Source organism: Empidonax traillii, unplaced genomic scaffold, assembly GCF_003031625.1.
Source record: "Empidonax traillii isolate 1590-97213 ecotype Southwest subspecies unplaced genomic scaffold, ASM303162v1 scaffold47:size1546949, whole genome shotgun sequence".
NCBI classification, from domain to species: Eukaryota; Metazoa; Chordata; class Aves; order Passeriformes; family Tyrannidae; genus Empidonax; species Empidonax traillii.
The window spans coordinates 1207350-1235264 of record NW_020955240.1 but is presented as its reverse complement, the minus strand read 5'-3'; the positions used below and the strand labels follow the sequence as shown (position 1 = coordinate 1235264).

At 40.4% G+C, this 27915-nt stretch overlaps 1 protein-coding gene across 2 annotated transcripts; it reads right to left on the bottom strand.

Moving 5' to 3' along the window:
- Positions 1-3274: 3274 nt before the first annotated feature.
- MIER3 (MIER family member 3) lies at positions 3275-24308 on the bottom strand. Of its 2 annotated transcripts, none has more exons than XM_027878934.1 (13): positions 24188-24308; positions 23536-23560; positions 21382-21527; positions 19464-19598; positions 17945-18065; positions 15653-15738; positions 15383-15455; positions 13086-13237; positions 12541-12622; positions 8896-8990; positions 7624-7751; positions 7286-7431; positions 3275-7202 (listed from the first exon to the last, which is right to left on the bottom strand). In XM_027878934.1, the coding sequence occupies exons 1-13, from the start codon at positions 24194-24196 to the stop codon at positions 6745-6747; spliced, it is 1656 nt and encodes a 551-aa protein (XP_027734735.1). In that variant the 5' UTR covers positions 24197-24308; the 3' UTR covers positions 3275-6744. The 2 variants fall into 2 exon arrangements, with proteins under 2 accessions (XP_027734735.1, XP_027734733.1); XM_027878932.1 differs by having other exon boundaries at positions 8896-8987; positions 24188-24269.
- Between the last annotated feature and the right edge of the window lie 3607 nt (positions 24309-27915).

Sequence of the window (27915 nt, the reverse complement as noted above, 5' to 3'; positions counted from 1 at the left end):
CAGACACTTGTATTTTGCACATGAAGGTGATGCTGTACTTGCCCAACATCTCACTGCCTGCCAGGCTGCTCTGCTCCCTGGCTGGGTGCTCCTCACCTGGTGACGCAGAAAACCTAGTCAGTAACTGCAGCACAAGGCAGTGATGGTGCTCTGCCACGTTAAAGAACTGTGTCAGATCTTTGGCACAGCAGGCAGCTGTGTACCAGCAAAGGCACAGGAGCGGTTGGGGATAGGCAGCCGTGTCACAGGGGGCCTGCAACCTCTGCATGGCAAAGGCAGCAGGAAAGCACGTTCCTGCTGGGGCATCTTGGCTTCCTCCCGTACCAGAGGGCCAAGTCTTGCTGGGAGCTCTAAATGACTTTTCTTTACAGAGAGGGAAGAGAAATCCAAGAATTAATACAAAATGTTTTAGAGAAATCCAAGAATTAATACAAAATGTTTTATCAAACTGATTGCCAGGGTTTATGCCTGTAACCTTGCTGCCTTGCAAGTTGTGGACAAAACAAGTCAGTCAGCGAGGCAGAAGCAGCAGTGGCAACTGAGGTAAGTCTGGAGGTGAGGATTAGATTGAGTTAGAGAGTGGGGTTGATTGAGTTCTGAGCTCCAGCACTGAGCCCTGTCCGGACCCAGAAGCACTCAGCAGCCAATCGGGCACATTGCTGGGAGCAACACAGGAAATTTAAATGGCTCTAAGGAGCACAAGCAATGCGGGGCATGGCAGTGATGGCAGAGTATGACAGGGAGGACAGTGAGGGCAGTTTGCCCAGCTATTCACACAGGATGGGCTCCTGTTTGACCACCCAGGAGGAGCTAGTAGAGGTAGGTAAAGAGACTCAGTATGTGGCGGAAAAAAGCGTGAAAAGATCCTTCCAGCCCCAGTCTTATCAGTGTACTAGTTAAAGCTTTTTCAGTTATGCTGTTGACACATCGCAAAGCTCAATCCCTTAGAGCTGTGGGAGTCACTGAACCAGCTACGTCAGAGGCCTCCAGCCAGACCTGCTGACAGTATTCGCAGCTCTCCAGGTCACAGGCTGACAGGAGTGCCTCATGCCTCTTTGTGAGGCTGTGACAGAACAGTTCTTTTTCAGGTGTGCTGCAGTTGAGCTGTGTCGCCAGGGGAAGGAGCTACAGGAAGAAGTGAACAGGCTACCTGCTATTTGAGTGAACATGCAACAGACTGACCCGTTATTTTCAGGGACACTACAGTCTCAAGACTCTCAGGAAATTCAAATCTCCATTGTAGTGGAGAAGCAGATGGACTCAGAACCCTAAAAGGTAATTAGTCAAGGATCTGTTCAAGGTGAAGGCTGGAAGCAGGTCACTGCATATACGAAGGAGGAAGGTTCTTCCTCCTGAAAACTTAATAAGTAGGACTGGCACCTTCTACAATAGGTATGAGGCTCTAGAAGGCCACACAACCAATTAGGGGGATGAAGGTCCCTCTGGCATAGAGGAGCCTCCTAAAGCAACACCACCTGTATCCTGCATCACAACCTCCTCTGTCGAGAGAAAAAGAAGGGTAGTTGTAATAAGAGACTCCCTTCTAAAGGGAACAGAGAGCCTGATATGCAGACCACACCCAATCCACAGGGAAGTCTGCTATTTCCCAGGGACTCAAATAAGGAATGTCGCTGGAAAACTCTGATTATTGTCCCCTATTGTTTGTTCAAACTGGCAGTGACAAAATAACAAAGAGAAGTCAGAGGGCAATCAGAAGAGACTTCAGGGCCCTGGGGTGATTGGTAAAGGGATCAGGAGCACACATAGTGATTTCCTCCATTCTTCTGCTACCAAGGGATAATATTGACAAGAACAGGTGCATCCATCATGTCAGTGAGTGGCTCCGATGTTGGTATAATTGGAAACATTTTGGGTTTTTTTGACCATAGGATGATCTGCTTAACACCTGGTCTGCTCACACCTGCTGGGACACACCTTTCTCAGAGGAGGAAAGAGTTCTAGCACAGGATCTGTCAGGGCTGGTTGACACAGCTTTAGAGTTGCTTGGAAGGAGGAAAAGGACAAAACCAGTCTGGCCAGTGATGAGCGATGGGATAGTGTGCCAAAACTTGAGAAAACCAGCACTTAAGGGGATCCTTCAATCTCCTTCAAGAGGTGTTGGCCACAGTGTACCCCACCTGAAATGTTTCTACACCAATGCATGCTGCAAGAGGAACAAACAAGACGAGCTCAAAGCCTTGGCCCAGTCCCAGAGGTTTGACATCACTGGCACAAGTGAAACCTGGTGGGATGAATCTTGTGACTGGAGTGCCCTCTTGGATGGTTACACGGAGGGATAGACAGGGCAGAAGAGGTGGAGGGGTGTATGTAATGTAGTGGAAGGGTTAGAATGTATGGAGCTCACAGTTGGCCATGGCACAGTGGAGAGCCTCTGGGCAAGAATCAAGGGACAAACAAACAATGAGGATGTCACTATACAACAAAAAAAAGAAGGTGCAACTTGTAACTGAAGTGTTTTGGATGGCTATTTTGTTTTGCATATTGTGTTGACCATCATTACAAAGACACCTACCTTATATCTCTTCCTCAGAAGCAGGAAAGATCATTACATCACTTAATGAATTACAACTTTTGCTGTTCAGAACTGTATCAGCTTGCACTCCTGTCTAATTAAAAAAAATAATTTCTTTACCTGAGGCTATGTTGTGTCAGCCACTCTAAAAACAAGCTTTCTGGGCCTAGCAAAGCACAGCAACTTAGCATCTGGCCTTGGACAGAACTGGTATGTAAGATCTTACAAGGAATACAGTGCTTTTCAGGGTCCAGAATGAGTGCTTTTTTTCTTGAGGGAAAGGAAAATCAGGCCAAAAGCATTTCAAATACTTTAAATTCAGTGTTAAGGCCTAAGCCAAGTAAAATTTTTGTATTCACACCTGTAATCTAGCTTCATGTGGATTTAAGAATTTGGGTGAGTTTTCTTCCCCCAGAGAACAGCAATGTGTTCCCCACAGCTTACTGTGTAGTCTGAATACTGGGTGAACCTGCTGCAGTGTGATACTCTGAAGCCACAATAAAGCCTCATCTTAGATTTGCTACACTTAAGTCATAGTGTTTTAAAAATTTGAGACAAACCATTACTTTACTATTTTACCTGCATCACTGTGTGCCACATTTTTCACTCTTCTCCATGCAGTGCTAGGTAGAGTGGTAGGCTGAGATTTAGCAGTAACTAGAGTTTTTAAAGTATGTTCAGAGTAACTGCTAAATGTCTTTGGAAATGAAGCAGCAAATATGGTGCAGATTCACGAAAAGCTTTACAAGTAAAGAAAGGTTTCCAGACATTTATTTCTGGAACTGTACACCAGGTAATAAAGTACAACAAATACAAAATAATGCTCAAAAAAATCAGTGTTTATGTACAAATATTAGAACCAATGCAACAACAGCGACTTCCTCTTGAACATCTGATACTAAAACATGTTCCGATTGTCACTTGATTTGTTGTTATGCACAGGGTACTTACTCTGAACTGAGAATAACTGGAATCTCTGTTCTTTTAGGAAGACTATATCCATTCCTACTTTATATTACAATTGATAGTATCTTCCTCCTTCTTTCAGTGAAAAATAGGAATAAAAAAAATAGTAACCTTGTCATTATTATCTTACAAATTACTGTATTTCCTTTCCCTGTCTGTAGACAATGTGCTTGTAATGCTGGGCAAATAGTATCCCTGTTGGTCAGTTTATCCATTAGTTTACATTCAAACTTGAAATACTCACTAGAGACTTTGGTTAAATTAAGTAGTATCACTGTGTTCTACTTGAACTTAAGGTTTCCTATATTTTTGACTCTCAGTTTCAATTGCAAAATTCATTGACCTAATTGTATACAATTTCATATTCCTCAAACAGTATTGTACATACTTCAAGTAAATTCAGCCGTTTGACCATGACAAGAGGAAGACTAAACACTTAAGAACCTAGCATGAGAAGATGATGTGTGACCAACTGAAGGAAAGGTATTGCTATAATCACAGCACCAGTTACACTTCTAAATGAATCTGCTACCCTCTTCAGATTCCCTGTACATAAAAAGAACACATTTACCAACACTGCAATTGCCCATTATGGATTTTTTTGGTCTGTTTGTATGAAGAAAACATGTGGCAAAGGACAAAGAATTCATCACAGTTTGTTATAAGAATTGTGCTTCACCATCCAAGAACTAAGGCATTCTAATTTCTTCATATGGTTGCGATTCAGTTATCTCCATGCTGAGTTTCAGAACGCAATTCTTTTAATAAACAGTAACAACTTCTCCATTTAAAATGTTTAAACTGAGAGGGAAAAAAAAAAAAGTAAGTCCAGCTTTTAAAAGAAAAGTTCAATAAATAGCTATTTTACATGGATAAAGTCATAGTGGTACAAATTTATGAATGTCACATCAAGCATGCACAAAAATGTTACTATACACAGAAGTAGTCAGAAAATATTGAAAGAGATATCTAAAAAGATATGAAGAATTTACATATTTACGAAATCTTGCAAATTATTGCCTCATTTTAACAAGGAATTAAAAGTAAACGATACCAGCTAGCTAGCCAACAGGCTAAGTAAGATCAGCATTTATATTAGACTACCCGGAATTCACTTTTCTCTCATATCATTTTCTGAATTTTGGTCAAAGTCTTTATTAAATAACTAAAGTGTCCTTTCAACTTGCTGACAACCCAAACCTTAGACAAGTCTCTGCCTACATTAAGAGCCCAGCAATGCATAGATAAACTGAATATATTACTGCATCAGCTAATGAGAATGGGCATGTTCATTTAAGTGCAACTGGTATAAGCATTCAGTCATCTTTGTATAATGATTTTTATGCAGACCAGCCACTCACTGTAAACCCATAGATAAACTTGAATGTATAACAATGGAGGATTTATGGCCAGTATTTTACAAAATTACTTAAAATGGGTTGATTTATAAACAAAAGAAACAAGGTACAAAGCTCAGCACAAAATGAGCAGTAAGAAGCTGAGAACTTGGCTAACAATGTCCAGAGTACAACACAGGGCCAGGGCTACCCGTTATTTACTGTGTACTTAATTAAGTTACATATTTCAGATGTTTTAGTTAAGAACTGATCAAAAAATTATATCTACCATTTTGTCCACTGTGCGAAATTAATTTGTTTTTAATATGGTAAATGTCCTATTGCATAAACACTTCAAAGCAATCTTCATTGCAATGCTGTAAAGAAAATTCCATATGCTGCATCTAAGACTCCGGATGTCAATGCAGTTCACAGTACGCATAATAAATACCCTCCTCCCTTTCAAATATTAAAGTCACTAATTTCTAATTACTCAGCATAATCTTGAAGCAACTATTACAAATATCAAAACCGCAAACTTAATCACTTGAATAATGAAAACAAATTAGTGGCAATTAAATTTGTAATATAAAGCAGTGCAAAGAAAAAGTATGGAGGGAAAGGGGCAATCCTACCGAAGTAAGGTTCAGGCTCCCAATAAACACCCTGCAAGCTGTATGCTACATCAACATGTTACAAGCCAATACTATGCTTGGTTTGACTCTCCTACAGGAATTGGAGCAAACATTTGCTAGACAAACTTCCTGGATAGCTAAATTGCACTCAAGGTTCAAAATAAAAAAATTTACTGAAATAGTTGCTTTTATGGGAGACATTTTTACTCATCCTTTCTGATTTGACCAAGGAAGTGAAGTGCCATTTTGAAGCCAATGACTTGCCAAAACAAATAAATGCAATCCATGCTAAATAAAAACTTCCAAGCATGCACTTCAAGGTTCTACTATTCCTATGCAAACTAGACAGTCCCTCAAAACTGTAGCACTTTGAACTGCAGTGCTCCTAACAATTTAAAATGTCTTCCAAATGTAGCCTGTTTGCTGAGTGGTAAATCCTAAGCTGTGCAGACTGTAGCTTTATACAGCATCAGCTATGTTAAGAAAGTTAAGGTACGCGATTGCATTACTTACTCTTCAAAGTCGTGGACAAAACCCACCCAAATTCAATATAGCCTACAACTCATCTGTTTAAGCCAGTGAGTTTAAAGTACACAGACATCTACGGCAGCATGATTACTCTTGGTAAGGTAGCCATGGCCTATAATTTTGCAACAGAATCCAAATGTAGATCTTCACTTTACTCATGTTAAGCTTCTTGTGCTAGCTTCCACTAACATGAATTTGCTGTTTTGTAAACTGAAGTGCTCTAGTTTAGTATCACATGAGAAAAGGTTCCATTTAAAAAATATCCTTGGATGTTTGTGCAGTTTAAAGTAAATAAACCCATCCCTGCCTTTAGAAGGGGAAAAAAAAATGCTACATTGAGCAGGGATCAGGATTGGTACCTGTAAACATTGTTATTCCACTGCATTCATTACGGCAAAAGTAACTTAGACTAAAAAGCCACTCCAATCCGTTCAGAACTTGTGTGCTGGTTTTGGAACGGTGGCCTCTGTCTACAGGCTTTAAAATAAAACTGAAGCAGAGCTTAAAGCTGCACCACAGAGTTCTTTTAGTCCCAAACTCTGCCAAACATCCTATGACATTTCCACATTTATGGACTGAAAAAAGAAATTACTCTTGATAAATCAAGATATAGTTCTATACATACAAAGACATCACTGATGTCATAAAGTTCAAACTTCCAGTGAAAGACTAGGCAAACCTGATAGCTCCCATCAAGTTTACTACTACTGCATAAAGTACCCACTGTTTGTTCAGTTTTTCACAGTCATTCCGAGTGAAGGGCAGCATGTTGGTGGAGAGCGTGGGTATTGATAAAACCATTTGTCTCATTTGCAGATAGACTGCTGAAGTCAGCCACTGAAACAGCCATTTTGGCACTGGTAATGTGGTGTGTGTGGTTCTCAAAGTCCACACCAAGGTTATTTACAGAGACATCATTCATGAAAGACTCTGGGACAGCAATTCCCATTTTCAATCTCTTTGCAGGTCTTTCTGTCTCCTCACTGCATATGTTCATTTGGTTTAGCTCTGAATGATAAAAGCCAGTCTCAAATAAATTAAAGCAATCACTTTCACCATTGCTAGGCAAATTAAGCAATTCTTCTGTTCCAACAGGCACATGATTAACTGGTGCTCGTGGTAAGCTGTCCATGGGAGGGAAGGTGTCATCCAGGCAGGTCACATCTGAAGTGTGGCAGACTGTGGCTACACTGTTTGTCAGTGCTGGAAAACAGATGAACACAAATGCAAATGAAATAGTTGTTCGCACAATTTTAACAAAGAGATGTTTTTTTTTCTTGGTTTACCTGTCAACTCATTGGCAGTAATAGAGTTCAGAATGCTCAGCTGCTGATCAGGAATGGTTTCTGTTCGACTGTTAGATGTTAAGGCTGAAGAATGCACTGCTCCACCAAGGGATTCAGCTTCATCTACCAAACGATCCATGTAGTCCCTGAAAGAATATTGCATCCACCATGTATTATATAACCAGAAAACATGACCTACAAACGATGATGGATTTAATTTCAGTTGCCATGGCCACTGAAGCATTACAATGCAGTGACAGAAAGGGGGAGTGGGGGGAAGAAGTCTCCTACATTTATGATTTCCATCAGAAAACACATTCCAAGAACATTTTACTTACGTAACTCCTGGATGATGGTTATATCTCTTCTTTCCAAATCTTGTTTGCTGAGCAAAGTAATCATAACGTTCTGACTTTTTCCACATGTAATAGAAAGCCACACACTCAGCCACTGTTCTGGTTCTTACCTAGCGGGCAACAAGAAGAACTGACAAGATTAATGCAAAGACTTGGGTTTTGCCATCTCCCAATTCCAACTTCAGTAATTTAGTTTTTACTGTTCTGGAACAAACAAATTTCCTTAGGAGACTTCAAACAGATCTGCATGATAGAGAAATGTACGTTGTTATGCTTCTTGTCCAACTGATACTTTCAGTATACAAGGGACATCACCTTATGCCAGGTCCCAGAACTTTCCCTAAACTTTCTGGCCTTTTACCTACTAGTCAAAAGCAACCCCCCCCCACAAAAGTGGATTTCTTACACAAATTCTGGTCCATAGTGACAGACACACACACACACATAATTTATTTCACGTTGGAAAAAATTATTTTTAACCTCTGATGCATCAATGTTCATTTGTAAGGTCCCCTTAAAATCTGACTCACCCACATATTATTTAGGATGGGAGCCTGTTGTTAAACATCAACCACAACACTATAAAGTTTACTTGAAATACAGCAAGAACACCAGACTCAAGAAAAAAAAATTTCAACGCGGTATCAAAAGCATAAAGGAGATATACAGGAAATTTTGAAACATTCATAGTCAATTGTTGCTCTTTGATAACTAAAAAAAAAAAAAAAAATTAAAATAGTAATAATAATAACAATAATAACATAAATCCATCTTCTTCAGGCACAGAGGAGTCCGTCAGAAGCAATCCAGGTCAAGATTAGAACTTCTCTGCTGCTCAGAAAAGTGAGTACTGATGGATGACTACACTTTATAAAAACAAAAAGAGCTATGCCTGATTTTGTAAACTTGCACCTTCCTGGTTAATTTAATAAAGGTGCATTCTCCCCTCCTACTGCCATGGTACAGAAATACTGTACTTCTAGGAGAGGGACACATTTAAACTGAGTTGTAATGCACACGCATAAATAGAAGTAATGTCAACACATGGATTTCAGAGGTAATACATCGACTCATCTTGCAATGCCTAAGGTTTCCAGTGACATCTAAGGAAAAAACTAGTGCAAAAACGCCAAACTGGTTTTAATATTGTTCTTATTTCTCTCTTCTGTACAGTTTCTGGCAAACCTATTGCTTTTACATATTTTCAGCATCATATAGTTTACCAATTCTTCCATTTAACTGTAAAATACTAACCTTGTTTTTCTGTATGAGATGAAAGTCTTTTCCATATATCAGAAGTGCATGTTCAAAGCTTCTGCACTCTTCTTCTGTCCATGCTGTCATCTCTTCTAGACAATTACAAAAGTAGCATGAGAAACTTGATTTTGCTCACTAATCTTTCACAAAGAATAAAATTTTCGTTCCTAATGGATGAATATCCAAACACATTCTAAGAAAAAGTAGCTCAGTTATTTAGATCCATGTTATTTCCTCTACTGAACAGATATCCTACGTGAAATATAACATTCTTCTTTACAAAGAATCTTCTAGAAGAGTTTGATTTCTGAAATCTTTCATCCTTGAAGGCAAATGATATTCAAAATGATCACTGCCTTGAGGGCAAATGATATTCAAAAGATTTATTTTTTTTTTATTAAGTTTGTCGTCAAAACAATATTTGATAGCATCAGATAGGTAATGTTCTCAGTATTTCTTCTTACATAGCATACATGGAAAAAGGAGTGAAGAAAAAACCTGTTTTAACAGATGACCCTTCTTTGAGTGAGTGAGCAGTACTTTGGTTTAGGCATCACAGAGAAGAAGGCCTGACAGAGCTCAGACCTATGTGCAAAATTGGATTTTAGTTTTACAAACAACAACATAAAAATAACTCAAAAAAAGAGTAAGACTCTTCTTACTTTCCTATCTTGATTGTGACTTTGGGTATATATATAAATAAGGAGGGATTTTTCAGGCATCTTACATTTATAATAGTGACCCAAAAAGTTTCCATTCAACTAATATTTAAAACCAGTGGGGGACCCCCCCCCGCCCAATTCCAATACATTTCTGGAAGTAGACATTGAAACCAAGACCTTAGTGCTCCTAGATGAAGATAATAATTACTCCACTGCACTGCCATGCTCTTTCTTTCTCAGCCCCAATTATTTTTGACTCCTTACTAAGAGTCTTCAACCTTTGAAGAGAAGAAAATATCCCCCTGTAAAGTCTCACTGTTGAAAAACTATGCTGGGAGTGGTGGATTTTTAGTTCCCACACTGAGAATAATAGTGAGTTTCAGTGGGTAGAGCAGATCATAACACAGTGGTTACTCGAAGAGAAAGGCACTGACAATATTACAGAATCACAGAATCATTAAGGTTGAAAAAGTCTTCAGAGATCCGAGTACAAGCCTTGGCCAAACACTGGCATGTCAACTAAACTGGAGCACTAAGTGCCCTATATGCCCAGTCATTTCTTGAACACCTCCAAGGGTGACTCCACCACCTCCCTGGGCAGTCCATTCCAATGTTTAACCATCCTTTCAGGGAAGAAATTCTTCATAATATCCAATATAAGCCTCCCCTGGTGCAGCTTGAGGCCATTTCCTCTCATCCTGTCACTAGCTGCTTGAGAGAAGCAATCCCCATCTGGCTACAACCTCCTTTCAGGTAGTTGTAGAGAGTGATAAGGTTACCCCTGAGCCTCTTTTTCTCGAGGCTAAACAACCCCAGCTCCATAAGCTGCCCCTCACAGGACTTGTGCTTCAGACCCTTCCCCACTCCACTGCCCTTCTCTGGAGGTGCTCCAGCACCAAAATGTTCCTTTTGAAGTGAGGGGCCCAGAATTGAACTAAGGATTTGAGGTGTGGCTTCACCAGTGCCAAGTTTAAAGGACGAATTACTTCTCTGCTCCTGCTAGCCACACTACTGCTGATGCGGGCCAGGATGCCATTTGCCTTCTTGGCCACCTGAGCACACTGCTTGGATCACATTCACCTGCTGTCGACCTCCAGGTCCTTTTTCTGCTTTCCAGCTACTCTGCCCCAGCTTGCAGCACTGTTGGGGTTACTGTGACCCCAGTGCTGGATCCAGCACTTGGCCTTGTTGAACCTCATACTATTGGCTTTGGCCCACTGACCCAGCCTGTGCAGATGCCTCTGCAGAGCTTTCCTGTCCTCCAGCAGATACACTCACATCCAACTTGTTTATGCCTGCAAATTGACCCAGGGGCACACTGATGAAGATACTAAACAGAACCACGCACAGTACTAATCCCTGGGGAATACCGCTTGCATTTAACTCCATTCACCACCGCTATCTGGTCCCAGTCATCCAGGCACTTTTTACCCAGTGAAGAGTGCACCTGCCCAAGCCAGGGCAATGACGTGGGAGACAGTGTCAAAGGTATTTTTCAATCCTGAAACAGGAATCTAAATTGCCAAGGGGTACTGAATTCAGGATACAGTCCTGCACCTGATGCTTTGTTTAGGCCTATATAATCTCTTCTTCTACATGAGATGTTTGAAGCATTCTTCTAATAGTCTTTCTTGTGCCTTTCAGCTTTACCTTAGTGTCCTGCTTTTGGTTGAGATAATGTTCTTCCTAGTAGCTGTTACAGTGCTGTGTTTTGGACCCCATACAAGAATAAAGTTGGTAACACACTGATGTTTTAGTTGTTGACAAATAGTACTATCAAGAATTTTTCAGTTTCCCACGCTCTGCCAGCAAGTAGGTGCACAAGAGGCCTGGGTGATCATGGCCAGGAGAGCTGACCTGAACTGACCAAAGAAATATTCCATACAACAGACTAATGTGCCCAGTATATAAACTGAGGTGAGCTGGCTGGGAGGGGGCAATCGCTGCTGGGGACAGGCTGGACATCAGTCAGCAGGTGCTGAGCAATTGTACTGTGCATCACTCACTTTTCTGGGGTTTTATTCCTCTTCTCATTACAATTATTATTGCTATTATTGTCATCAGTGTCATTAGTATTCTCACTATATTTTTTTGATTCAGTTAATAAACTGTTCTTAGCTCAACTTGCAAGTTTTACTTTTTTTTTCCCTCTGATTTTTTTCTCCATCAGCTGAGGAAGCCAGGGGGGTGTGGGGGGGGGTTGGTGGTGGTGCAGAAGTAGTGAGCAGCTGTGTGGTACTTAGTAGCTGGGGTTAAAGCATGTCACTTAGACACTTGTCTTTCACAGCACTCCACTTGTAAACACTCAAGCTTCCTTTGGATCCAGTTCTGAATAGGGGCTATGTGCAAGAACACCAACTTACACCAGGGCTCATAATCCATTTCTACTTTATGCAACACATATGCAAAAATACAGGACAAAGAACTATTTCTGCTAAATGACTCTGATTTTCATTTAAGGGAGTAATAATCAATAGGGACAAAAAAGATGGAAGCTCATTTTCCAGCATAAACTCAAGCAATGCTATTGAACTATATGGTAGAACCAGTTTAGAGTTGGCATAGCACAATGTCAGCACAGTGAGGAAGGGAGTGGGGCTTCTTATGTACCCAGACACTTTCTCCTGATTTTGGTACAAATGTCATCGATCATGATCTCAACAAGATACTAGATTATGTGTGAGAATTGCCTTGTGAGAGCAGAATCACCACTCTCCCCACCACTCTCCTCAATCTGTGCCAGTTACAACAGCAGTGGAGGAAAGAAGGGAAAGTCAAAAGTAAATCCTCAACCTTTCTACGAATTGCAAACTTCTGTAGCAGAACTTCCAACTTGCCAACCATCAGATTATACCAAATTTGTGCTAAAGTTATCATGGATAGTGATGTGCTTGATGATCTAATTCTAACTCAAGGTTTTCCCACAAAACATTTTTTTTTCCAAACAAACATTTCTGAAAAACCAGGTACTCTCTCTTACCCTGGGACGCCTTTCCATTTGAGCAGTATCTCTCAATTGCTTCTTTAACATTATGGCTACTTTTAAGAAGTTCATACAGCGCCTACAAAATGGAAAAAGACCTTAGAAGTAGTCAAAGTTTTCCAATTTTCAATCCAGACCTTCAAAATTAGCCTTCCAGAGAGCCTATCTAATGTAAGAAAAAAGAGGACTTATTTATGAAAATGATGAGTATTTAAAAATAACAGCCAAAAGCAAAGCCATCTAAAAGGTGAGACACGGTTTAATTAAAAAAAAAGGTAAATCTTATATGCAATTATTAAAGAAGTTAAATTTGTCAACAGTATGACAATCAGAAACATTACAGGTCACAATACTGCCAACATTTAAATACTTGTGATTTTTAAGCATGTGCATAAAATTACAAGTAAGATCCTGACCAAATAACATCCCATTAAAGAATGAAGAAATTGAGTACTGGTGCCTTTACAATACAAGGCAGAGAAAGAGAACACACGTTAATTACAAAGCAGTGTGTCACAAATGGAACAGGATATAAAACGTACTTGTTCACTGTCCCGTGTATGCAGTCCTTCGGGAATTCTGCCAATCATTTTTTCATTTCCTGTTCTTAAGGAGGTTTCAAAAAGGTATTCTTTAACTTTACTTTCTGAGATAACATCAGGTTTCCAAAGTAAATGGTCTTCATTTTCATAAGCTGATAAAACAGAAATCCATTAGCACCAGGTGTGACATTTTTAAGGGTGTAACATTAAAAGCTATTTCACAAATACAAAGAACAGGAACACAGAATTAACCAAATCAAGCATGATCATGCCACTTTTAAATTGCAGCTCACTTTAGCTATTTACCCATTTTCAACTAAAATTTGCCAAAAATTACTCAGCAGAATGGTAATCTAGATCTCAATGTGGTAATTTGGTTTTCCATTCACTAACAACTGAATACTCTGAAATACTTGGTACGTTGTACATTTTACAAGTAATTAGGATGTACAGTCCTCCATCATAGGACACTGAAATTATGTATGCGCCTCCTAAGGCAGCTTATTTCCAGGATAATATGCTGGACAGGCACAAGAGCTGGCCTGAACCTTTGCCAGTATGTGCATATGTTTCAACACTAGATCAAACTATAAATCCTTTACCCTGATCAATAGGTGTGGTTACTGTTGCACATAATGTTTCACATACTCTCTTGGCAATAAAAATTTAGAGTTATTTGATTCAAACACAGAAGCATAATGGCTGCTAGAGCAGAAAAAATGGAGATTTTCAAAGCTCTCCTAAAACTGCAGGAAACATTAAGCCAAAGTGGGGAATAAAACTGCACCTCTGAAAGTTCTTTTATGGTTTGAGAACACGGAAAGCCATCAGACAGACATGTTACAAGTGTAAAGTTTATAGGAGAGCAGAACTACCTTCTAGCACAATTCTGGTAGCTGAGACTATATAGCACAAAATTAAGCCCCTGTTTGCCATCACTAGCTTCTCAGGGAATAGAGAAAAGGCTTTCATAGAATGCTCCACCCCTAAATCCAGGTTCAACCTTCCAGAGCACTGCTGACATTCAGCTTCAGCTTCCTTTATCAACCAAGGCAATGCAGCACTTCTTATTCGGGTCTATGACTGATAATCTCAGAAGGAGCTCCTCGAGCTGTCTGATCTGGGAGCTACCACTTTGCTCTTAGCTATACCATCAGACAAGACCCTCACTGATTCTCTCTAGCACCAGCTCATTAGAGAGAAAGTTGTCAGATTAACCTCTCCTTGGTCATGCTCTGCTTATTGGCACTTTCTTAGTTCTTGGCTGAGGAGACATCAAGACGTGTTAATCGCAAAAGAAATACCCACATAGATCTGGTTCTTACTCCTCCATTTTTCATCCCCCATTCAGCATCATGCTTGAATCTTTGAAAACTGGAGGCTTTCCTAGATCTTAAGCAACATCAGAGATGTTCACTTCTTAACACTGCCAGCTCCTTCCATACCAAACATTCTTACTCCGTATTGCAAAGGAGTATTCTTCAAAAAAGCAGGTAGTAATGTTGAAGAGACTTGATATAATTCACTTAAATAATATCCCCATTTAAAGCTACAGTAACAGAACACAAGTAACTTACAAAATATAAAAAAATTTACAGAGAAAACCTAGAATGCTCTTCGTTTCTTCTTATTATATCACCCTGCTTTTTAATTTCATAGCTGTTTTACCCATGAACAAATTTTTTTCGTTATCTGCCTTTTTAACTCCACAGCTATATGTGCCAGGTTTTTAAACATACAAAATAAAACTCTATTAAATAAAGTTCTTTTTCTACTCTAGCACAACTGCAGTTTTAAACCTAAATCTGCACTGGAATACCATCATACATAAAACATCATATTTTTTAAGAGATGGTGTATCAGGACCATCAAGGAAATATTGTTTTCTATGTCAGTTTTGTAACTCACATGGCAGTATTTGCCAAAACACAAGCAAATAAAAATACTGCTTGTAAGATCTTCAGCGTGAACTAAGTCACATATTCATAGCCTTGCAGTGGTTCTTTGATGAAAGTATTTCCTGCTTGACCCACAGCTTGTTGCCTCCTAATATTACCAAATACTTCAGAATTAACCCTCCAATTTTGTCTTGAGAATGTCCTCTCTGAGGTTAAGAGTAACAGTTCTGAGACTGATTAATTAATGGTTGCATTACTTTAGTTTTCTAGTGCCTTTTTTAAAGGTCCCTGAGCCTTCAGCTAAGTCACTGAATTTACCTTAAAAATCTAAATAACATTTTTCCATCAAGTGTTATGTACAAACATAAAATAACTAGCATGACAGTCAGAAGAACTTACCCTTTTCATCATCACTGCATCTGCCAAGGTAAGCTGGAATTTCAGCCTGGTACTGTGAACCAACCATTATTTCCTGAAAATGTAGTAACAATGAAAAGTTATTAACAATATTCTGCACATGGAAGCATTAAGTGTCATTAACTTGGCATTTGACAGAGAGTTCTAGAATTAGGATACTTCTGATACATGCTATAAATCTTAATAGATTTTTCTTAACAGATTTTTCTTAACAGTAAAGGTTTTTTTACTTTTAAAAAATATAATTATTACCTTTCTCAAATCTTCAGATGAATTACCATGGTCTGCCTCTACATCTTCACCATCTGATTCCTTATCTCCATCACATGTGGTGTTTGCTTCAGGCAGAAAGAGGGGAATTTTTTTTAGCTAGGAAGAATTTTCGGTTCAAACACAAAAGTACAAGATATACTTTACTTCTGAAAGGAGCACCTGCTTTTATGCAGGGAGACACTTGCTGTGAGTCTGTTCATCCACATTTCTATAAAAATCAAACTAGCATGAAGTCAGAATGCATTGGTACTTGTATACTGCAGAACTGAAACATTTATCATCACTGCAACTGAGACAATCTACTATATTTCCAACAGTCAAAAGGAAATGAGATAATTTTTCTTCATCAATTTTCTCAATAAAAGCTTATACCTTAGAGAAAAAACAGAAAACTTCCAGGGCTATGACACAGCCTCAGGTTAATGAGGAAGAGTAAAGCTGAAGGCATGTCTTTATCACCTACTAAAACCTTCATCAGAAGTTTTAATGGGCACTCAAAACATTCCTTTAAACATGACTGCCTTAGCATGGTGTGAAGATACAGGAGAGAACACACCAAGCAGAATAAGTAAAAGACAACAAAACACTGCTTATTCTTCTTTAATCTTTTTCCTTCCCTTAGGAAGAAATACAGCAGAGCTTTCCAAGCAATTCAAATACAGTACTCCATTAGAATAACTCATAGTTTAGAACCTGGAACGTTGTGGCACTAGGTTTGAAGTAATTCTATTTTTACAACTGTATAACCCCCAACAGAATGGAATCTACAGTTCTGATATGATTATAGCTATTTTGTATCCTCCAACTTCAGAGAAAACATAAATTGAAAAACTAATAAATTTTAGCTTCACCACAAATAAAAAGAATCACAAACATCAGAGAAAATATCCAAGACTGCATGGACTGAGGCTCTCCTTCTGTAGCCATTACTACAATCATCAGTCTATCTCTTTTTGGTTTTACAAGTAGCAAGAAAGAAGCTAACCTGAATGCATGAAATAATATGCCTGGACAACGAGAGGCAATTATTCTATCCAATTAATGTAAATTTTATGAGATAGCCTATGTTATGTATTAGACATGATTATCTTAAAACTTAATGTTATCTTAGTATCTGAGAAATAGAAAGGAATCAGAAAAAAGATGGAACTGCCAACAGTAAAGAGAACTGACATCTCCCTCCCTGAAATGGTGGATATTTGTTTTTAAAATGTCCAGCCTAATGTTCTAACAAAGTAACATTTTGATAAAAAACCATGACAGCTGAGAACAAAGACAACAGTTTCTTAATCCTCAGTAAGATGAGGGGGTAAATACTTTTTTTCCAAAAACCTGCAACACTTTAAATGTCATATTAATTAACAGTTCACAAACGCTGGCAAGTTTTGGAGTTTGCTTAACTGAAAAAGGGGCCTTACAATGTTTTTTTGTATCTCTCTTTCAATACCAATGTCTTACTTTTATCACAGAGCAGCATGCGAAGGGCTACAGTTGCTGGTGACTGAGGCAGTACACTCCCTTTATCCCTTCCTTCTCTAGAGCAATGAAATCCCCCATGGAATAGCTTGAGACACTTGCCAAATGAAAACTGTGATAAAAATTCTCCACATTGTTCTAACTCAAGGACACCAGTGAACAAATGAGATGCAACAGGTAATGACGAGTATCTCATCCGCGCTGGATAATTGAACCGCTGGTTCCCAGATGTTTCCCATCATAGCTCCCTGGATAGTGAAATTTTGGGGGTCATGGTTTTACAGGCCCCATCCCATATAAAACTACTTTGGTTCACCCCATAAAGTCCTATGGAAAAGTGTTCAATGTGTGAAGGGAAACAATTACAAAGACACTGTGTCCTAGTTCACATCCACAGGCAGCACGAAGGAGTCACTGGCTTAAAAGCAGCAGCAAAAATCTTAGTAGAGAAACACTAATTTAAAAGGAATGGGTTACATATTCATACAATTCACTAGCATACTGAAAATCATGAAGGGTGTTCCTCAATACTGTATTAACTATTGATTATGAAGATATTTTATTCATAGAGAAACTAATTTTAATTGTGCTTTGAGCAGGGAACCAAATAGAAGTCCTCTAGGTAATCAGCCTAAGTACCAACCAAAGGCAAAGTGCATGTACAATATCTTGCATAGCACTATTTCTCAACTCTTGGTACAGTGAGCACTACTTTGCAATTTTGATATTATAGGGCACAAAGCTATATATAATGCTAAGACTCTTTGAGTACTATTATAAATTTAGGTTTCCTACATCTTAATGGCCGAGGAAAGAAGTCAGTAGCCTCATGTGAAGTAACTGATGGTGTCAAGTCATCAGCAGAGGACTGTGTTTCTTCATCATCACCCGACAAGAGATCTTTAGCGATTTCCTCCTGTATCATTAAAATAAAAAAATAAAACCTCAGACTAACTATTAAGTATAGACCGGTGAGCATTTAGATTCAGAAAACTGTTAAGTCTCTTTAATGGAGTTACTTTACCATAAGAAAATGTAGCAGACCGTACTCCCTTAATTAAAAGCTAGTTTGCTCCTCCTAAATCTAAGAACAAATATAGTGGTTCATTTCAGAGTGAAACGTAGAAAACAAAGGGGGAATTAACCCCTATTATGGCAAACATGTAAGAATTTACTTCTGCAAGCATCAGTCTCAGATGTTCCTCCAACTGCTTCCAGTAAAAAGCACCAGTGTAAACTGCCTCACATATTTAACATTCTGTCATTCTTTGCATCACAGATACACTGAAGCTTTAAAAGCCCCCTAAACTCTGGGGAAAAACAGACAGAGTTTTTTTAGACTTTTGCTGAGAGGACAGTTACAGATAATAGACAACTTTCCAAAACACAAAAGAGTTGATGTTTTTGCACGTCAAAGAAAAGATATTATGAAATAAACATCACACTTCCTTCATGAGCAGACATGTTTGAACCCCTCTGATAGAGATTTGGAAGGGAAAAAACTGTATTGGACAACAAGCCAACTACATTTTTGTAGCCTCAACACAATCGTGAATCCTAATGAGAATCAGATGTGCAGCGCCATCATTATACCCTTCTTTCTGTGGAGTTTACCATTACATCATACTCACAGGAAAAAAAAAACACAAGATACATACTTACTACTTCTGTACTTTATAAGCTTAACTACAAGCTGCATATGCTTTGTGGCCAAAAATCTCAGAATTTAAAGTTAACTCGGAAACCACAAAAGCTGCAATTTTAGGTTTTTACTTCAGCAATGCAACATATATAGTCACCGCACATATAACAATTTCTCTCTCATTCCCCAAAGCTGAGACCTTCCCAAATGATATGCATTTGAAAACAAAATTCCAGAGCATTCATGATTGCATTTTCAAGTTATACACACAACCATTTTGGTACTTGATGTGTGCTGGAATTCAGAATTATTTCTGGACATTGCATATATTATTGAAAAATCTCACTTAACAAAAAAAAAAAAAACAAACAAAACAACAAGCCACCTACTTCAAAGTTCTTTTGCATGTTTTTTAGAAAAACTGTTTACATGCTCATTTCTGTTTTGTATTAATATAGTGCCACTAAAGGTGCTAGCTATTTGAAACTGTCATAATTATTATTAGAACTAGGTCCTCAATATCTTTGAAAAGGTAGGAATTCAGAGTAATAACATATACTGAAATTAACAGAGATACACATTTTGTGCATAAAGAGATAGTGAAATATAATTTAAGGTTGCCCAGATTACTGCTTTTAAATAACAATTCAGGGGAAAATGGTTCTGACTTACTTTATCTAGAGTCATATCTGGAAGTTCATCTGCAAGTTCACTTGGAGAGCTATTCGCACTGGAACCTGCCATAACTGGGATCGTGGGTTCATAGCCATAGAATGCCAGCAAATCTTCCAATGGCATGCTTCCTTCCTAATATAAGATTTACAACATTTCAACATATTGCCAAGTACTTGTAAACAGTTCATGCCTGAGAGGATAGGACGTTTTGAAGAACAAAAGTAAAAAACAAACAAAATTCAAATGAAAGCAGGAATGATTAAAGGTTTAAAATATTTTAAGGCATGGGACTGAAAATCATGATTCTGTGATGGAAATAATTCATAAACATGTCTCTTGGCATACAGTGAAGTCCTGTCAGGGTACTGGGGAAAACTGTTAACTGGATGAAGGTAAAGAGTAAGTATTAAAAATGTGCTCATTATCTGATTCATACTGTAAGGTATGTTTTGTCAATACTTCAAGAGAGAAATGCAGAAATCTCAAAGACTTAATTCCTATATAGCTACAGCTGCACATGTGAAAACCCCTAAAAAAGTAAACCAATATAACAACTTTTAAGCCCTCCTTTTCATCTCTTGCACAATGTATTTTATATTAACCACTCAGAAGGTAACAGGAGAAAGACAGCTGACAAGGCAAAAATCAAGAGAAAGGCTTGATTTATAACAGCTTTTATCAAGTGGCTTTAGTAAGTATCATCATAATTGCATCCTAATACAATTAATAAAACAATAAACAGTGAAGATTTTCTTTAGTCACCTGATTCAAGCCACCAAAGTATTAAAAATATTTTCCACTACTTATACCTCTAAAAATTTGTTGAATTCATACACTGATTAAATTACTTTCTTTACTCAGCTAAGGTCTTACTTCTGCACAGACATTTCACAATGGTTAAAGCTAAACTCATGTCCAAGTCTTTCCAAGATCAGGAACTAAAATAATAAAGTGTTTCAGATGAGTGGCCCTCAGTCCTTCTTTAATTATAGAAGCAGTAAGAGAATTTTGTGGAGTAACAACTCCATTTTAACCACTAGACCCAGCAAGCTGCTTTACACTATAACTGCAAGTTCATCATCAGCAAAAATGTAATTAAGGTAGTTAAGGAAGAAAAAAAATTAGGAATATAAACACTGTCAATTCCACATTCAGAAAATGTGTTTCTACATGGAGTATATAAACACAGCCTTGCATTTGATGCTTAAACATTACACTTTCCTGGAAGTCTTTTGACCAAAACCCGCAGTTAAGCTGAGTGGTGTAAGTGGGTCACCAAACAGTAACTCAAGCAGCATCAATCTGTGGGTGTTCAGTGTTCAGCAGGCATTTAGAATAGGTGATGTGCTGTCACAGATGAACAAGAAGTGTAAATATGAAAAACATCTAATTAAAAAGTGTAAAATGGAACAGGAAAGACCAAGGAGCATGATGATTTTGTACACCCACTGAATGCCAAACTGATGAAACTAAGACACAGAAGAATCATTTATACAGTAAACTAACATGACCCATCATGCCTAAAACAGGACTGTTTGTTTAGAAAAGCAAAACCTGACCAACAGAATGAAATACAGCTAGATGTCACTTTAATAGTATGCAAAATGTACAGTTTCAACTTAAAAGTTAAGTGATCTTAGATGACAGGCCTCTAAAAACTTCAACAGTGATTTCTCTACCAAAGAAAATGGACTACTAAATGAAAAGAATGCAAACCTTTGAGAAGCTAAGTTCAGCCTTTTTTATGATGATGCACTACTACATCCTAGCTGAATCTGATTTTCTTTTAAACAAGTTGCAAATGCATTTTTGCAGAATACTGCACTACACACACTGAAGGACAGGTTGAATGTGCTTTTCACTAGGAAAGTTACAGTATGTATGGACACCCATGAGAGAGCAAGTCACTCTTTACCTTTTCCAAATCTTCGATTTCAGAGCTGAAATTTTTGCTTTCTTCCATCATTTCCTCTTCTTCAAGAGTTCTCTCATCATCATAATCATGTACCAGCATTTCTGCAGAGGGGTCAAAGTCATGATCCTCAGATGATAAAGAGCCAACTGTGAAAAAATTTCACATTAATTTGCATGAATTCTTTTATAAAAAGGGTCAGAACTCTCAGTGGAGTAACAAATCCCTAACTACTTGACAAAATCAGCTGTTTCAGCTGACCTTCCCTTTTCATATTTTCAAGTAATAAACATAGATTTCTCTATTGATATGTATAGAGTATTTGGAAGAAGTACCTAAGGACAAACTTCCAGAAAGTACAATCCCAAATTAATATTTTACTGAATTAAAGGTTGTTCAAAATACCCTTGAAATGATCACTAAGGCACAAAGCACACACAAGATTTTAGATGCTGCAAGGCTGTGATCTACAGCACCTGATTCTATTTATGTGATTTACATGGTAGCAACCATAGTTTTTCACTAGTAAACAGGTAACTTAGGTTCTGAATCCACTTCTACTAACAACAAAATAAAGTGAGACTCACTTCCAATCAATTTAGCCTCACAGATACAACGTTTAATACAACTAATTTAATTCATAGCACTTGATCTAGAGAAATACATATAGCAGAGTTTCAAGAAATATGGAGGAAAAAACAAAATGCTTCTAATGAATCACGTTAATTAACAAGCCATTGTGACACGTCTGTGGTGCAACAGACAGTTTTTCATGACTAAATAGGGTTGTTTTGGTCTGTAATATTCACTTTCTTATGCCTTTCTGGATGGACAAAATAAACAGATTAGGATATTTCTCTTTTACTTCTGGTTTCCCCTTACATACTAGTTCTCTGTTGCAATCCTTGGCTTACAAGCAGCAAAGAAAAGATTTATCAAGAATTATTTCTATGAAACAACTTCTTCAAAAGTTTCAAAGGAAACAGCTACAAATGTTCAATCCCCTTCAAAATCCTCTTTGCACTGCTTCCAGCCTTGAAAGAGACAACTGTATGTACTAACACTTCTGAACCCTAAAGCATCTAATTTTTCAGCAATTATGTTAAATGTTCATTCCTTATACGCAGGTAACTAAACTTCATTTAGCTTGCTTAAGACGAGACTGTGAAAATTTGTAATATCATGCTGTAGAGAAACATTCAGGCCACAAATGCTTTTGTATTCATATTCATATTCATATTCATATTCATATTCATATTCATATTCATATTCATATTCATATTCATTTATGGTCTCCCAGATCTTTCAGTTTCAGCTGACAATGTCCTACAGTTGTAGTAATGACATTATGTGTTTAATTCCCCCACTGTTGACCATCCTGCTCCAGTTTTAAGGAATCACAGAAGTGTCAGCTGTCTTTATTAAACCTGTATTTATACGTGTGGGCTCAAGATTATTGCTTCTAATTGCTGTTCTAACTCATTTGGCATTTAACACAAGGGGAAGTTCTATTTCACTGGCTGACTTTACGTTAAAAAGTCCCATTTCTTCAGTGGTTCTGAGTGTTCAATATCCCACTAGGAATATTTAAAACCATACTGAAAAACACAAGCTCAAGAACTTCATAGGAGTAGTTAAAAAGGATGACAAGCAGCCAGTGCAGAAGGCAGTTGCACAGAAGCAAATACGTTCCCCAAGTATTTGAGAACAGCCCTGCTGATGTTAATTATGTTTGCTCGTGTAAAGTATTCCAAAGAACCTTAAAAGCAGTTACAGCCCTAAAAATTACTTATTGTTATGATTTTAAACATTTTCTGTTATTACCAAGAATTCAAACATTTAGACAAGCCTCTAATTAACAGCAACAAGAGAAGGTGGTCTCTCCAGGCTACACGGATTTACTGAGATGCAGACTTAAAAGTGCCACAAAACTGTTTTCGTTTTGCGTTCCGAGCAGCCAATTTCTAACTGCAACTGGAGTTAAGAGAAGGACTCCGCAGCCCACATCTCCACTTAAGAACCTGGAAGGTGGTTAATAGCGTGTACACGAAGCCTCAGGAAAACTACGAGAGGATTAATTTGGGAAGGAGCAGCAAGGAGAGAGCGGCGCGCGGGCGACAGGCCGGGTGCCAGGGCAGGAGGTGGGCGAGGACGAACCTGGGCTCGAACTCCCAAATGAAGCCTGCAGGGAAGAAGAAAGAGCGAGGTGAGAGCAGACTCCCTTCGGCTCGGCAGCAGGCAGCGCTCTCCATCTCACGAAGCCCTGAGAGCTGCCCCCTTTCCCCGGCACCCCGTTTTCCCCTGCTGCTCGCCGGCCTCGGCCCCCGCGTCCCATCCCTGCCGGCCCCTCCATCCTGCTCACCCTCTCCCACCCCTCTTTCCCTCGCTCCCGCCCGCGACTCTCCGTCCCTCCTCCTCCCCTGGCAGGAGGGCCCCCGGAGGCGCGCCAGGCCCGGCCGGCGCTCCCGCTCCCTCCGGCTCCGGTCGGGCGGGACGTGACAGAGATCGGACCGGCCGCCGCCTCCTCTCTGTTCCCAGCCCGGGGCTCGCTCCTCCTCCCTCCCTCCGAGCGCTTCTCCACCGCCCGCTCCGCGGCGGCGACACCGCCGGCCCGTCCCGCGGGCCGCGCACCGGCACCGCGCCCGTCCCTCGGCCTGGCCACGCAGGCCGCGCCGCCCCGGCCCCGCCGCCCCGGCCGGCCCTGCCGGGGGCTCCCCCTGGGGATGCGGGGGCGGCGCGGGGCGCCGCGGGCGCGGAGCCCCGCGCGGCAGCGGGGGAGCCCCGCGCCCGGCCCGCTCTGTCCGCTCACCTCCGCCATATTGGGACGATGGGGCCGAGCGGCAGCGCCGCGCCGAGTGCCCGGATGGCGCCGTGAGCCAATGGCGGCCGCGGGCCCCGGACCGTCCGTGCGGCGCAGGGGACCGGGCCGGGCCGGGCCGGGCCGAGCAGGGCGGCGGAGGCGGGGCAGCAGCGCCGGCACCCGCCGGGACCCTCCTCTGGCGGCGCCGCCCCGGCCGGCGACGGCGCTCGGCCCGCCCCGGCCCCGCCCGGAGAGGGCGCCCGCCGCTCTCCGTCCGCCCCGCGGCTGGGAGGACGCGGTGGCTCGGACGGCCCGGGGCGGGAGCGGCACCTCGGTACCGAGTCCCTGTCCGGTGCCGGTGTGCGGAGCGCTGGCGGCTGCACTGACTCCCACGCCCGAAGTGTCAGGAACAGGAAACAGAACTCCAAAGCTTTCAGCCGTTCTGCTGCACGTCGCCTGCTTTGGCTTAAACGCGGAACGTGAAGTTTACTTTGCAGTGCTTTGGGGTTTTTTGAATTTTTTTTTTTTTTTTTAAATCTAAAAGTTTAACGTCTATTACATGTAAGTAATATCTACTCCATTTCACAGAGTTGTTAGGGTTGGAAGAGACCCCTGGAGATCATCCAGTCCAACCCCACTGCCAAGGCAGGGTCATCTGGAGCAGATGACACATGAACACGCCCAGGTAGGTTTTGAATGTTTCCAGAGAGGGAGACTTCAGGACCTCTCTGGGCAGCCTGTGCCAGTGCTCTGCCATCCTCAATGTAGAGAAGTTCTTCGTCATGTTGAGGTGAAATGTTCTGTGTTTAAGTTTATGGTCCTTGCTCCTTGTCCTGTTGGTGGGAACCACTGAAAAGAATGGTACCATCCCTTTGGCACCTGGCTTCAATATATTTATATGCATTAATGAGATCTCCTCTGTCTTCTCTTCTCTAGACCAAACAGGCCCTGCTTCCTCAGCCTCTCCTCATAAGAGAGATGCTCCAGACCCCTCATAATCCTTGTGGCCCTCAGGTGGACCCTCTCCAATAGCTCCTTGTCTTGTGTGGAGGAGCCCAGCACTGGAGACAGCACTCCAGATGTGGCATCACTAGGGCCAGCTAGAGAGGGAGGATCACTTGCCTTGAACTGCTGGCCACACTCTTCCTGATTTCTTAGTGGTACTTTTTGTTTTGGTACACATAAAGTGGGACTGGGCTGTTTTCCGCTTGATATCTTCATCTCGGGCTATAAAGACTTATGCTTTTAATTTTGGAGTCATGTTTCTGCTTCTGGCCAAAATGTCGATGGCCATACTTACTATATTGAATAATGCTCTGCTGGAGGGGTGGTGTGAGTCAGAGCAACACTCATGCCCCAGGCTGTGTCCCACATAGGGCATTGCAGAGGCTCAAGACTGTACCACTAAGTGAACGGCTCCTTTGGATGCGTTCTGAGTTGCGTTTGCAGACAGTGTAGAGATCGCAAGCTAGTTTAGGTACTTGAGGAGTGGAGCTCTGTATTGCTTAATCTATTCTGCTGGGACGTGTTGCTCTGAGAAACAGTAAAGTAAACTGTCTCATGTGCTGCACTGCTGAGTCTAGTATAATTCCAGTACATAAACTGTTTGTATGCCTTCAAACTACATAGCAGTCTACAATGTAGTCACACTTCTCTTGATGTACCTGGAGTAAGATGATGACAACATAAAAATTGCAAGACTTCGTGGAAACATTCATTTTAGGAAAGTTGTAACGGTCATAGCAGCTTCATCAGTACCTCAGCCTCTGATACCTGATCAGCCTTTGCCTTTATTCAAAGTTACCTGGTAAAAATGATCAGTGAGAGACAGACAGGCTATGTCAGAACACACTGCACATAAATATTAAGAAGGAAGATTCAATCCTTTCCACTCAAAAATTAAGAAAGCAGATTTGATCCTTTCCACCTTTGACTGGTCTGGAATGCCATTATAGCCCACTAATGCTCCTTAGCCTTTCTCAGTATTGTTCCCTCCAGATACAACAACCCCAGTTCTCTGTTCTCTTGAAGCCTCAGCCTGGGTAAGACAAATTGCTTCTCATGAACTCAGAATGTGTAACACATACATAGGCCTGTTTATCTTATCAACAAAATAGCACAGAAAATGCAGCAGAAACTCCCCCAATTCAGGGAAGTACACATTTGCTACTGTATACATTTTCATAATAGGAATTCTTCCCAGTTTGTGTGCAAGTAGCTATTTCCTAACTTCTGATGTAGTTTACTTCCAAGTCATTAGCCTGTTCAACATGATTAAACTTTTCAACTGTGTGTAATTTTACAGAAAAATCTCTTGTTAATTTGCCACTTAAAGTATTTTATCAGATATAGAACTGAGTTTTCTTATTATAATTCAGTCCTCTGATAAAATAGTATGAGCTCATAGCTCTGTCAGAGCAGGTCATGACGTGTTCCAGAGCTCCCATATAAGATTACCAAGTATTGCCTCTGTATGTCTTACTGCTGGGCAAGGAGGAGTGTAGAAGTTTTTAATGAAAGGGTAGGTGGGTAATGGAATTATAAACAGTGAAAAGCATAACAAGAAAAAATTTCTCCGAAGTATAGAATTGCATGTTGCTAATTTTCATTTTATAACAGTGGCATACATGTCACACTGGGTGAAGGGAGAAGACCATTGTGCTTTTTGATGTCTCAAAATATTTTAAATGCATACACCGTTTCCATTATAATTTGAAAAATATTTAAGAAACTTATTAAAGAAATGCTGTTAGCCATTCTGGTAAAGTTAGTATAGCATAATAAGATTTTATTGTTTTGGGAGGACTGAGGAGGAAACCCTGTACTTGTGTTTTGAGGGTATTTTGCCTATTTCTTGTGAGCCAAATTATAATTACAGAACGACAGAACCATTTGGGTTGGAAAAAAAATGAGATCATTGAGTCAAACCATTGACTGACCATCACCTTGTCAACCAGACCATGGCACTAAATGCTATGTCCTGTCATTTCTTGAACCCTTCCCACCCAACTTGGTGCTGCCTGTGAATTTACTGAGGGTATACCGGATCCCCTCATCCAGATCACCAGTAAAGTTTAACTAAATAGGACTTGGCCCTGGGGCAAACCACTAGTGACCAGCTGCCAACTGGATGTGGTACCATGCACCACTCCCTGGGCCCGGCCATCCAGACAGTTCTTAACCCAGTTCTTAGCCATGAAGGCTGCACCTGTCCAAGCCGTGGGCTGCCCACTTTTCCAGAAGAATGATGCAGGAGATGATGTTAAAGACTTTACTGAAGTGCAGGTAGACATCCACAGCCCTTCCCTCATCCATTAAGTGGGTCACCTGATCATAAAAGGAGATCAGGTTGCTCAGGGAGGACCTGCCTTTCCTAAACCCTGCTGGCTGAGTCTGATCCCTTGGTTTTCCTGTGTGTGCTGCATGTTCCCACTCAAGGTGATGTGTTCCATAACCTTGCTGGGCACAGAGGTCAGGCTGAGAGGCCTGTAGTTCCCCAGATCCTCCTCCTGGTCCTTCCTGTGGATTAGCATCACTTTTGCCAAAATCCATTTGTCTGGGACCTTCGTATTTAGCAAGGACTGATGATAAATGATGGAGAGTGGCTTAGCGAGCGAGCTCTTCCACCAACTCCCTCAGTACCTTAAATTTGTGACTGAAGCTTACAATAAGTATCATCATTGTCTATCAAAAAGTTCACAAAGATACACATATTTTTAAAAAACAGTACTATGCAC